A 12,821-nucleotide genomic window follows, 5' to 3' on the forward strand; every position below is an offset into this window, starting at 1 on the left:
GACCAATTCGAAAAAAATCCGATCGATAGTTCCTTTTTTATTCCAATTTAAGTCACAATCCATTGGATAAATACGAATAAAATTATCGGCTGCAGAAATTAATTCGCGTGAAAGATCTCATTGATAAGAAGTTAGCTGTTGCCATTTTTCTTGAGTTTGAACAAATAAATTCTTTCTTTATTGTTTTATGGCTTTTCATGCAACGGGGGGATTTAAAACGTTTTCTACTTGATATTTTTAGCGATTGATTGATCTTGCAAACTGCGTGAGTACAAAATTTGAGTATAGTCACGACTTCACTTGATACCTGGACCGATTATTATGAAAATTGCTATATATATGTATTTTTCCACGGAGAAGGTGCATAATATGCTCATTGAAGCCACTCGCCACCAGGTGGCACTGCAGAGTAGCAACTTCTACCCCGTTCAACCGATTGTCATGAAAATCAGTACAATGATGTATTTTTTTTTTGTTGGCATAGCAACGCGCGTCGGGTACAGCTAGTTAAATGTATTATTTTGTGTTTTGGTTAGCTAATATGACCTCGTACTGTATTTAGGATTTTCTTCTTTGTAATTTTATTTATGTACTTATAACTATAAACAAAGGATTATTCTCCATGATATAGGGGTTATCATTTTGTTTTACTTTTAGTTAGTTGACATTAAAATAAGTTTAAATAGCTTACGAAATATCTGATTGAAATTCCCCTTTTAATGAATATTTGTTCCGCCTTGCTTATTCCTGGGGAAACGTCTACATTACATTTCAGAAATTATCATAAAAATGACTTAGGATTCTTTATATGGGGGTGTAATGTAATTAATACCCTTGTACACGCCTAAATTTCAATATTCTAAATGCTTATATTGACTAAAAATACATAGATGTATATTGCTCTTAGAAGAGGTTCTTTGTTGAAAGATCTTCACACTGTATCGATACATACATTGTTTATGTACAGTAAAATAGTTATTTAAACAAAATTATGAAATTAGTTTTCATTAATTCAGAAAAACTGCTGAAAAATAAAAAATGTATTTATGAAATGACGGAAAGGACACGTTTCCAGCAACTAAAGTCTTTCTTTGCATGGGGTGTCATGACTTTTCCAATTTACTAAATGTGTCATAAATGCTTTCTTTTTTTAGGGATCTGTTGGTAAAGATGGACCTCAAGGAGCTCCTGGCCGAACTGGTGATAAAGGACCTAGTGGACCACCAGGACCACTTGGCCAACCTGGTTTACCAGGGCTTCAGGTAAATTTAAATTATGACTTTTCAGAAAGAAAAACATTTGTATAAATGAATCTCATTCTTAATAATATGTAATCTATTTCCAAATCCTTCAAAACAATAATAAGAAATGAAAGCATAAGAGAAATAAAATAAATAATTAATAGCTTGTCCGCATGCTTAAATATTGGTTTTAGAGTTTATTATGAAAGTAGAAAATACTTAACTAATGATTTTTATTATCTAATAGATGTTGATTTCTTTTTAATCATTTCACATTTTTTTTTTTTTTTATGCTTCAGATACTACATTCGAAATTTTTACCGTATGTCTTACTTTTGTTAGCGTTGTTCCTTTCAAAAAGATAAATTAAAATAGCGGCTAAAGGACATGTCATTGTAACTAATTTGTATTATTGCTGTTTGTTTGTTCTCTTATTCGTACTAGCAAAATTAAAGCATGTACATTCAAAAATAACTATTTCACTTGAATTTTATGTGTAACTACTGAAGCATTTAACAAAGTTGTACCTTGTTGTTCTAGGGTATGCCTGGACCTTCAGGACCTCCGGGTGCATCGGGGGAGAGAGGAGAGCGAGGAGAAAGAGGCTTGGCAGGGCAACCTGGTCCACAAGGACCTCGTGGTTTAGCAGGGCCTATTGGTCCTGTTGGAGATAAAGGACCCAAGGGTGACATTGGACCTACAGGAGAAAAAGGACATAGGGGTTTACTTGGATTACAAGGCTTGCCTGGAGCTGTAGTAAGTGAATTTTGAGACTTAAACAAAGCAGTTTTTACCGACAATCACTGTTTCAAACATAATAGAGGTTTACAAATTATAACTAATGTAAAAGTTTACTCTATTGCAGTCTGAGCGTTGACGCTTAAAGTAAAGACAGGGCATTATAGTTTTTTACACTTTCTTGAAAAGATTGCCTTTTTGAAACCTGAAATTAAAATAATGTTCAAATTTCAGGGTCTTCCAGGTGATAAAGGCATGATTGGAAATCCTGGACCACCAGGAATGAAAGTAAGAAAATCTTTAAACTTCACTTTCTTTTAAAAGGTTTATCTTATTTTTATTACTTCCGAATTTTTAATGGAAATTTTGTTCAAATAAATAAAACTTATTACTTCTTTTTAAAATTTCAGTGGTTTAAGCTAGTTTAATTTGTTTTATAATCATTCTAAGGGGCCTCCAGGACCAAAAGGACCTCAGGGAAACCCAGGGAATCCAGGACCCTCTGGCATGCTGGGCATACCCGGACCAAGAGGTTTAACAGGCGAACATGGCAGAGATGGTCCGCCTGGACCAGTTGGACCACCTGGACCTCCCGGGCCTCCTGGTTCAGGGTTTCAATACGATGCGGCTTCATTAGCCGCTCTAATGGCTCAAGGACAAGGTGGATTTAAGGTATTTAATTTTAGACTAGAAGAAAAAATAATACAAGGTGACCAATAAGTTCTCATACAACATTTCGAAGCACTTTAAAAAAAAAAATGTGTGTTATTGTAGTCCAAATTCTTTTCAGGCAATTTAGTATAAGGTATACATAAGTTATTAAAAGGTTTCAAAACTTTGCATCTATTATATATTTTTCATTACGTGGGATAAATGAAGAAATTTAGAGAAACTGTGATAAATAAATTCGTCGAAGAACAGCCGGATAAAATTTTTAGAGGATTTATAAAGTGTAAAGCGAGTTGTCCTCCGTCAATGACAAAAGATTATTTGGCTCCTATCGACGGACAAAAAGATCATTTTGGTCAGGAGATGATAGGCCGAAACGAAAAAAAAAATAAACTATAAAAATTGCAAGAGAGCTCAATTTCTGACTACTACAGTGAAAAGAAAGCTGAGGGTGGAACAGAAAACTTTCTTGGCACGCTAGAAGTGGATTTCTCTTTTCATCAGAAAAACTATTAGTTTTACAGCGAAGTTTTAAACAACAAAATGACATAATGTGGTCAATGTGCATTGATAACATGTTTGAGAGTCATAATTAGAGTTCCACGTTGTAAAAATGCTTCATCTGTGATGGTTGGGGGGGGGGGGGCGGTCTCTTCGAAAAAGGGAAAAACACTCGTTAGTTTCCATTGCTAAGGGAGTAAAAATCAGTGATCAGTACTATAAAACTAAGGCTTTACTGACATTAGGAAAAAGTTGTACCCTCAAATGCCTCGAGTATGTATGGGGCGGAATATTGCTGCTTCCAACAAGACATCTCTTTCAGGATTGGTGCAGCAAAAATTTAACTGATTTTTTTTACCCAAGAATGGATGCCCCTCCCAATGCCTCCGATATGAACTCTTGTAACTGTTATGTCTAGTCATACATCATAGATATAAAATACCCGATTTGAGCAAATTGAAAAATATAATTCAAATCGTATACCAAGAAATATCAATGGAAGCGTAAGTGCCGTATGTGATAGATTTTAAAAGAATACAAATAACAACACCTCGTTAAGAAAGGTTTTTAAAAAAATGGAATTTTTTCAAATAGTTTGTTGCGAAGACACTTAATGAATGATACTTCGATTTGTGAAAAAGGATTTTTGTGTTCTTTATTTTGAGTTGCTCTAATAAAAAATTTGAAAGTGTATGAGAATTTATTTGTCACCCTGTACAGTTTTAATTTGAGTTTTTCTTTCCGAAAATAACATTTTTTCAGGAAATAATACAAAACAAAAACAAATAAAGCTATGGGCACATGGAGTGAGACATATTTATGTTTTTAAATATACATAATGTAAACAGAACATAACACATTCACTTAACATTTATAAAAGGAATTCAAAGAAGATTTTACATGCATGCTCTCCTCCAAACTCTTGTAATCAATCAGCTTATTCAAAACGAGTATACATATTATAATGTTAGAACACTTTAAATATTATCTTGCACATTTGATATTGTGACAATTTTATCTCGTTTCAACACTTGATATGACATTTTTTTCTTCGATAATATTGGATAAGTATTGAAAAATTTATACGACTGTTAGAGTTTCTAAATTTAACATATCAAAATATAATTTTCCAGTATTAGCTTTGAATATTCTTTAGATAACAATAAAAAATCAATAGCTGAAGTAAATATACACGTAAGAGGCAGTAAAAAGCAAAGTGATGTAAATGAACAATTTCATGTTTTGAGTAAAACGCGTTTAAAGTTGTAGTTCTAGGAAAAACTTTCATTGTTTTTTTTTAAATCATGCTGTATAGCAGCACCTATCTGGGCAAGTAGTAGCATCTCCTGCCCCAAAACAGAAGAGAGTTTCACCTTCCATTTGAACTGGTTATCTCCAAATTTTAAAATGTTGCCGTTTGCTTCTCACTGCCTCGTACAACTTTTGCAATTGTGTTGATAGTTTCTGCATAACTGAGTTAGTGAATTTTTTTTTGGTACACAGAACATGAAATTCGATGAATTTACAATCATTTTGTTCAATTTTAACATTCCAATGTCTTACGGTTTCTTTTCCTTAAATATAAAATCCAAATTATGTTTGAATAACTCTTAAATTTCTTTAGGGATTTGATCCTCTCTTAGGAGATGATTCAAATAATGAATATGACAACTTAGATCTGTCATCAAAATCTCCTGCAGAAGCCAAAGAACTTCTCATTCAACTTTTTACTAAACTTCGCAAGCAAGTTCAACTTAGAAAACCAGATGGATCAAAGCAACTTCCAGCAAAAACATGCAAAGAATTAATTGAGGCTCAACCAAATCTTCCCAGTGGTAAGTATATTCGATCATTGTGAACTACATGGTTATAATAACCAAGTATTCAAGCAGAATTTGTGTATTATATACGTATATCTGCAGGAGAAAATTATGGTACATTGTGGGAGAAAATGTTGGTACACCTAAGTTTTAAAAATTGGCAAATACTTACAGATACGCTTTTTCACTAAGATTTTTAAATAGACAGTAATAAGCTGAATATCTACATCTAGATTCTTAAATATTAGAAACTTTTTAAAAATTCACTCGGAGATAGTATATATTTTACCAAGAACAGGAGGCGAATATAAGTTAAGATATAGCCCAGTTATTTTCTGTAACTATCAGAAGAAACCTTTACAAATTCTCCTGCTTCTTTGTGAATTTGTAATTCATAGTGCACATATGAGTTATCCACGGTCATCACATTGTTTTACATTTTACAAACATCCGTTCATGAAATAACTAACTTTCTGAGTTATAAGACAGACATAAAATGCACCTGCTTATTTTTACAATGTCCACATCCACTTGCCTAATATATTTCCTTTGAACAATATCTCCGTGGCGAAATGTTATAAAGGTGTTTTGACCTCTTGAATGTAATTTTTTCTGTAATATTTGCCATTTATTTTTTAATGTTAGTAAATGTAAGTATGTCATTAAATATCATAGTTGTGCTATCAACATTTGTATCTATTTGACATTTCTGTTCAGGTGCAATGGCGTTTTCACCTCGACGTTCGAGATTTGAATAAATATTATGGCCGTCTTCTCAATTGATCTAATTAATGTAGTTATATAGTTGTTTTCTATTTGACACTTCTGTACAGGTGACCTTGACGTTCGAGATGTGAATAAATATTATGAGAGTCTTTTCAGTTAAAAATGTAACTTATTTGAGAGCACTACATCTTATTATGAAACGCTAAATAAACTTGAAATGGTTTTCAATGTTTCTTATGATAAAAGTCATTTTACTTATTCGTTTTGTAAGAAAAATTACTGTTTTGGTTTGACTCATAACTTTTATTTCACCGTGATGCATTGAAGATTGTTTTACTTAAATCTGATGACCGATGACTTGTTTATTTAAGCATTTTTTTTTTAATTCTCAACAACTCTCTGTGAGACCATGTTGTCTATCAGTTAACCTCTTAAAAAATATTTCTCCACTTTATGTTTTTGTGCAGTAAAAATATGCTTGTTAATTAGACTGTTTTGCTAAAATAAGGCTACTGCAGTTTTCATCTGTTTAAAAAAATGACAGCTATATTCACTTTTATATAAAAACTTGGCGTTCTCTGTTAAAATTGAAAATTTTGCTCCACTGAACTGATGCTTTACTGTAGTAAATGCGATCAATCTGACGTTCTTGGTCGATAGGAATCAAATGATTTACAGAGTTTTGTAGAAAAATATCAGTGAAATATTCTGTAGATTGTTACTAAATTTTGTGACTATAAACACTTTTGTACCTTTAGGAAAATATTGGATTGATCCAAACGGCGGTGAAGTGAATGACGCTATTGAAGTTTTCTGCAATATGGAAACTCAAGAGACATGTATTTTACCAGAACCAGAAGAGGTTAGTGCAAACATTTTTTTTTCTCCACTATAGTTCCACATATTTTGCACTAAATAAAATTCACACAGTGCTTAAGACTGTAATGTTAACAATGCATGAAATTTTAAAGCAAGGAATGCGTACTTAAACTGAAATACATTCAGAAAGTTAAGGAAGCCAAAAGCGGCCATAGATTTGGGTGCTTGCTTTTTTTTTTTTCTTTTTTGTGGTGACTTTGATGATTTTTCATATTTTTCTCCTGCGATGTATTGTACTGATTTGTTTTATGTTGAATGTTACACTTATCTGTAACACATTTCAAGTATATTTTTTTAAAGTTAAAATTTACCAATTTTCAAAACTGTAGCTTGTCACTTTTGGAGCAGGGTTCCAATGTTGACCCATGCTTTAAAATCACTTGTAAAATGCGAAAAACATTAAGTTAATCATTTTTACTTCTATGAGAGTATTTCAATCTTTAACTTAAAGTAAAAAAATAATTGCAAAGAAATTGCGAGGGAAAAAATTATAAAAAACATTTTTCGATCCAACGCTGTTGTTTCTTTACTTGTTTTATAATTTTTAAAAAAATGGCTTTCCCGTTCTTCATTTAGGTCAAATTTCAGGTCATTTCGACTATTTTGTTTTTCAAAATGTTTTTTAAATTTAACTTATGCTATTATCACCGCGTGTATCTCAATGTATTTTATATCTAAATAATCATTCAATTTATTTCCTACCACAAATTTTAGTAGTTGACAAAACAGAAATAATTATTTACGGAGTTTCCTCTATACCTTTTGAAAAACAACGCAGGGGGAAATGATAATTTCATTTCATTCAAAAGTAACTTTTCATTAAATATTGTACTTAATCTTTTCATTCAGATATGTATCTTCAACTTCAAATGGAGCAGTTTTTCTCTGCGATAAAGATTTTCCCTTAAAATGTTTCGTTCTCTAATGCAAAGCAAGGAACATAGCGTTATTAGAATCCACATAAATCAGTTTAAAGTAAAAAAAAAATCATTGTGATAATTTACAACCAATGTCTTGATAATTCTTGCATGCTTTAATATTTTTAATAATGAAATTATTATTGATTTGTTTATTTATAGATTGCAAAAAGCCGCCATGTTATAGGTCGTGGACAAAAAACATGGTTCAGTGAAATGGAGTCTGGATTCACAGTAAGTTTGGGTGTCTCATACATATTTTGCTATCTTATGTAAGAGTATTCAACCTTTTACACTTTAAGGGATCCTTTGATATTACAATTTTCTAGGAGAAACCTCTTGATCAAAAAGCAGAGAAAGCAAGCAGATATCAAGCTTTGTCCTAACCCAAGTTTACGACAAAAGATATTCAAATTGAAAACATTTTAATAAGATAATAAATGGCATGGAAGCTAATAAGGTGTTTGTTTTTTTTCTTTTTTCAAAAATGCATTTTATGAGTAATAAACAAAAGAAACGATATTTTGCATTTTAGCACATTTCAAAAAAAAAAGATTTTCTTTTAATGACTTGGCTATAGTTGTTTTTTATTGCAACTTCACTTAAGTCAAAAAACAGAGACTAATATTTCATTTAATTCGTTTCGATTAATGTGTTTGAAGCATAGGACTTTTATGGACTTTAAGATTTAATTCTATCCATAAAATAATTATTTATTTATATTTCTGCAAGAAAGCTACCTTTAGGAATTAAATTTTTCATAAAAGTTTAATTTTTACTATTTATTGGAACTTTAATTAAGAATATAATGATCATTTGTGGAAACCCTGTCGAATTATTATTATACCTTACAATTGCACGGAGCCCAGGATGATGATTTCTGACCTAATACATTATACATTTCATCTCGATATAATTGTGACTGTGCTTGCAATTTTCGCAAATTCTCTGTATTTTTATTTGTGGGTTTATTTACTTAAATATTGTAGCACAAATGAAGATAATAAAACATTTCATGTTATATTATTATTCTTTCTTTTTCAGTTTCAATATAAAATAGACCACGTGCAACTGACTTTCCTACAACTTGTCAGTAACTCAGCTTCACAGACCATCACTTATCATTGCCGAAATTCTATAGCATATTATGACAACAAACACAAATTCCTGAAAAGAGCTATTAAATTAATGGCATATAATGATCTAGAGCTCACAGCTGAGGGAAATAAGCGTTTCGTCTACAGCTCTACATTCGATGGTTGTAAGGTAACTAACATTTTTGTAAAATATTTATTTCATAATAGGAGTACAACGCTTTCAGAAAAATAAAATTATATATAATTGCTTTGAAACCAGGAAAAAAAGATTAACTCGCAAAAAGCTTGAAAAGAAATATTAATATTTAACTTCGGCAGTTTTCAACTACTTTTTTTTCAGTTTCATAAGCAATCAATATGTTTTCATTATTTATGTGCATGCCCAGGTACCTTTTCTTATTAGAATAATGCTGTATAATTCCCAGAGACACAATTCGTAACGGAAAATAAAGTCATATACCTTTACTCATTCAGAAAAATGTATGGAGGATCTTGAAGTATAGATATAACATATTTACTTTCCAGTTATTCTTTTTATTTGTTCGATGCAAAGAGTTAGGGACAGTTTGAAAAAAGAAATTTTGCAGAATGTTTTAAAACTACCCGTTAAAATAAAAAAAAGAGTTAAGTACTTAGAAGAATTAAATAATTTAAACTAGTATTCTATTTGGAAACTTTTGTTTAAAAATGTTGATTAATTCCTTAAGTGAAATAGTTAATTTATTTTAAATTAGAGATGCGTTAGTTTAATTAACAAAATAACTGCAGGAACCAGTGAGACTTCCAAAATAAACAGATAAAATCATTTTAGTAATTTAAACTAATAAATAAATTTGTCTAACAAAATACAGAGTGGGTTTCCTTAAAAAACTTTTTAAATAATGAGAGGCAATAATTGCTCGTTCTAGTGGACAATATTATATTAGCATTTTAAAGTCATCAAGTTCATGTTTTGGAAATTGTCCCTTACTGAGATGTCAGTGAAATAATAGCATTTAAGGAAGTATCCAACTAATGGTCTTTCAAATCATATGTATATTAATTTCTAATGTATTTTTCATACTTCTTAGCCAATGTTTTAATTACTTAATCTATTTCCAGGCTCGATCAAACACCTGGTCATACACTACATTTACTTATAATACAGACAATCCTCAAAGACTTCCTGTTATGGACATTGCTCCAAGAGATGTTGGACTGGGAAATCAAGAATTTGGCATTAGCATTGGAAAAGCATGCTTCTCATAAAATTAAAAGCAACTTCATTTAAGCCTAATGAAAGTGTGATATGAAAAAAAGTAACAGTTACTTAAATTATTTGAGAAAGAGACTATTTGCTGAATGTTTTGTTCATACAAACCCAATAATCACATACATGAATGAATTTCTCTCTCATCCTTTTATTACTGATATTAACTTAACATGAGACTTGTCGCACACTGCCATTTTTCTGTATTTATGATGTTTTTAATAAAGGCAACAAATTTTTGAATATGTTACTGTTTCGTTTAGTTATTGTTGTTAAATTTTAAATTCTCCTTTTCAACCAAGCCTTTATGTTATAAGTACGATAGTATGAACATATGTAGATGAGGTTAAGTTTCTTTTTACATACCATACATTCTTTGACTTAGTTAGTTGTTGCAGATTAAATAATGTGTTTCAGTCAAGCATTAATATTGTAAATATGAATAAGAAGGTTTAGCTCTTTTTCCTACATCATTCATTTATGCATTTTTTTTTCCTTTACATGCATGCCAAAAAGAAAAAAAATATATGGCGTTATTTCTGTTATACTTATTGCTTTTAGTTTAGAGTAATAAATGCTAAAATCTTTATGATATCAGAGAAATCCCCTAATTGGTAGTATCAGAAAACATTTCCCTAAAAAGTTAATCATAAAATTGCCTTTTTTAAGGGTCAATCTGAAAAACGGTTAAAAAATAATTTAAGCTGCACACAACTCGCAATATTTTTCGTCCCTGAAATATCAGAGAATTGGGAAGAATTTCTCGGTCTCAAAGTTGAGAATTTGAAACAAAAAGAATCAAAGTTTTAGGTCAATTACTCTAAAACGTCTGAGTCAATAACTTTGAGCAAGAGCCGTAATTATGCTCCACGTGGTGTAGTTTTAGACTCATGTCAGAAAACCATGAGATATAATTATCTTATTTAATTAAACGGTCTCAAAAACAATGATTTCAGTATAAAAGAGCGTTTTTTCACGAGTTTATATGCGTGCAACTCAAAATCTTATGAGCACTAACTCACATAAATAATAGAACGAATCAACAGCAACATGTACTTTAAGCTCCAAAAATTTCATGCTTCCAGTGAAATAAAAGCTTCTGAAACTTTTACCACAACATGGCAATTCGTCTCACAAAGCTGATCCGGCATTCTGGAGAATTATTTTTCGGAGATCCTAGGTCCTCAGGATTCGGATCTCGGAAGCTGAAAACTTGCATTAGTTTAGTTTTCAGTTGTTTTTCGAGCAATTACATTGCTTATTGTTTTGACTGTTTTGAATTCCTATGATTTTATTTTCCTCCGCCTTCCTCTGCAGCACCACCGTCGACCGGCCACTCCCGATATTGCTCTCTAGCGAGCACCGTCTCCAGGTTGCGTCCATATCCTACGCACACGCGCATGCATACACACACCTACACACACTCATGCCTCTAAACAGACACAAACACACGCAAACATACACACACCTACACACACTCATGCCTGCACATAAACACAAACACACACGCCTACATACACACATACTCATGCCTGCACACAGACACAAACACACGAGATTGCGAAAAATATAATTTGAATTCAAGATTTCAAAATTCAAATTAATTTTTATTATTTTTTTCTTTTCTATTCTTTTATTTTTTGAGCAATCACGATTGTTTATTGCTCTCACTTGTCAGTTTTAATGTCCTATGATTTTATTTCCCCCCCCCCTCCACCTCCCTTTGCAGGACCGCTGTCTACCGGCGCCTCCCAGTGCTGCTCCTCTAGCGAAAACCGTTTCTAGGTAGCGTCACTTGCCTACACTTACACATATACCTACACACACACGCATACATACAGACACCTACACATACACACAACTACTCATACATACACGTACCCCCCCCCCCCGCCCCCACACAAACAAACGAACCCCCCACACACACGCCTACATACACACACACACACTCGTGATTGCGAAAAACATAACTTGAATTCAAGATGTCAAAATTCAATTTTTTTTTTATTTTTTTTTGACATTTTATTTATAATTTTAATTTTGAAACTTAATAAATTTCTTTGTTTATAAAAAATTATTACTAAGTAGTGTATATGCAAATTCTACTGTAGTTATGAATTCAATCTCTTACCCAATTTCAACCCTCTTTCTAAAACATAGCATTGATTTATGATCATAATAAAGTCAAAACATTCAAAGATGTATGTGGATTGTCACAATGCTATATCAGTGATTCCACGTCAATTGACCTGATTTTTCAAATTGTCCCTGTTTGATCATCCCCGAATGGGATGAAATTTTATAGAGGTGTACAGATATCTTTGAAACTAACCTATGCAAATGTACGGCTTCCGAGATCCGGATTCTGAGGATCTAGGATCTCCAAAATAGTCTCCAAATTGGCGGATCAGATTTGTGAGACGAATTGCCATGTTGTGGTAAAAGTTTCAGAAAGTTTTATTACACTGGATGCATGAAATTTTGGGAGCTTAAAGTAAATGTGGCTGTTGATTCGTTCTAGCATTTATGTGAGTTTGAACTTATAAGATATTTAGTAACACGTATATAAACTCGTAAAAGAACACTCTTTTATACTGAAATCATCATTTTTTGGACCTTTTAATTAAGTAAGATGATTAGATTCATGGTTTTCTGACATGTGTCTATGACTACACTACGTAGCTACGTACAGCTCTTGCTCAAAGTTATTGACTTAGGCGTTTTAGAGTAACTAACCGAAAACGTTGATACTTTTTGTTTCAAATTCACAACTTTGAGATAGCGTAATTAAAAAAGTTGATTAGTTGCCATGGGTTTCTAACCTGGACCTTAAACTACACCTCTCGGATCATAACTGCAGCTGTGTCCCAAAGTTGTTGACCAGTAGCGATCAAAGTTATTGACCTCTAAACTTGGCCATTTAAAAAAAATCATCGACTTTGAGACCGTTTAACCACTATAGTCAAGAGAAACGAAAGCTATTT

At 31.9% G+C, this 12,821-nt stretch overlaps 1 protein-coding gene across 1 annotated transcript in view; it reads left to right on the forward strand.

Annotated features, from left to right (window-relative positions):
- Nucleotides 1–10,072, forward strand: part of LOC129218030 (collagen alpha-1(I) chain-like) — a 106,893-nt gene extending 96,821 nt beyond the window's left edge. Inside the window, exons 41-49 of the mRNA XM_054852209.1 lie at nucleotides 1,155–1,262; nucleotides 1,782–1,997; nucleotides 2,214–2,267; nucleotides 2,430–2,651; nucleotides 4,774–4,984; nucleotides 6,454–6,557; nucleotides 7,654–7,725; nucleotides 8,536–8,757; nucleotides 9,690–10,072. Of these exons, the coding sequence (XP_054708184.1) occupies nucleotides 1,155–1,262; nucleotides 1,782–1,997; nucleotides 2,214–2,267; nucleotides 2,430–2,651; nucleotides 4,774–4,984; nucleotides 6,454–6,557; nucleotides 7,654–7,725; nucleotides 8,536–8,757; nucleotides 9,690–9,836 (1,356 nt within the window). The 3' untranslated portion in view covers nucleotides 9,837–10,072. The remainder of the gene's footprint in view (nucleotides 1–1,154; nucleotides 1,263–1,781; nucleotides 1,998–2,213; nucleotides 2,268–2,429; nucleotides 2,652–4,773; nucleotides 4,985–6,453; nucleotides 6,558–7,653; nucleotides 7,726–8,535; nucleotides 8,758–9,689) is intronic.
- Nucleotides 10,073–12,821: the final 2,749 nt, after the last annotated feature.

Source organism: Uloborus diversus, chromosome 3 (assembly GCF_026930045.1).
Source record: "Uloborus diversus isolate 005 chromosome 3, Udiv.v.3.1, whole genome shotgun sequence".
In the NCBI taxonomy this organism is placed as follows: Eukaryota; Metazoa; Arthropoda; class Arachnida; order Araneae; family Uloboridae; genus Uloborus; species Uloborus diversus.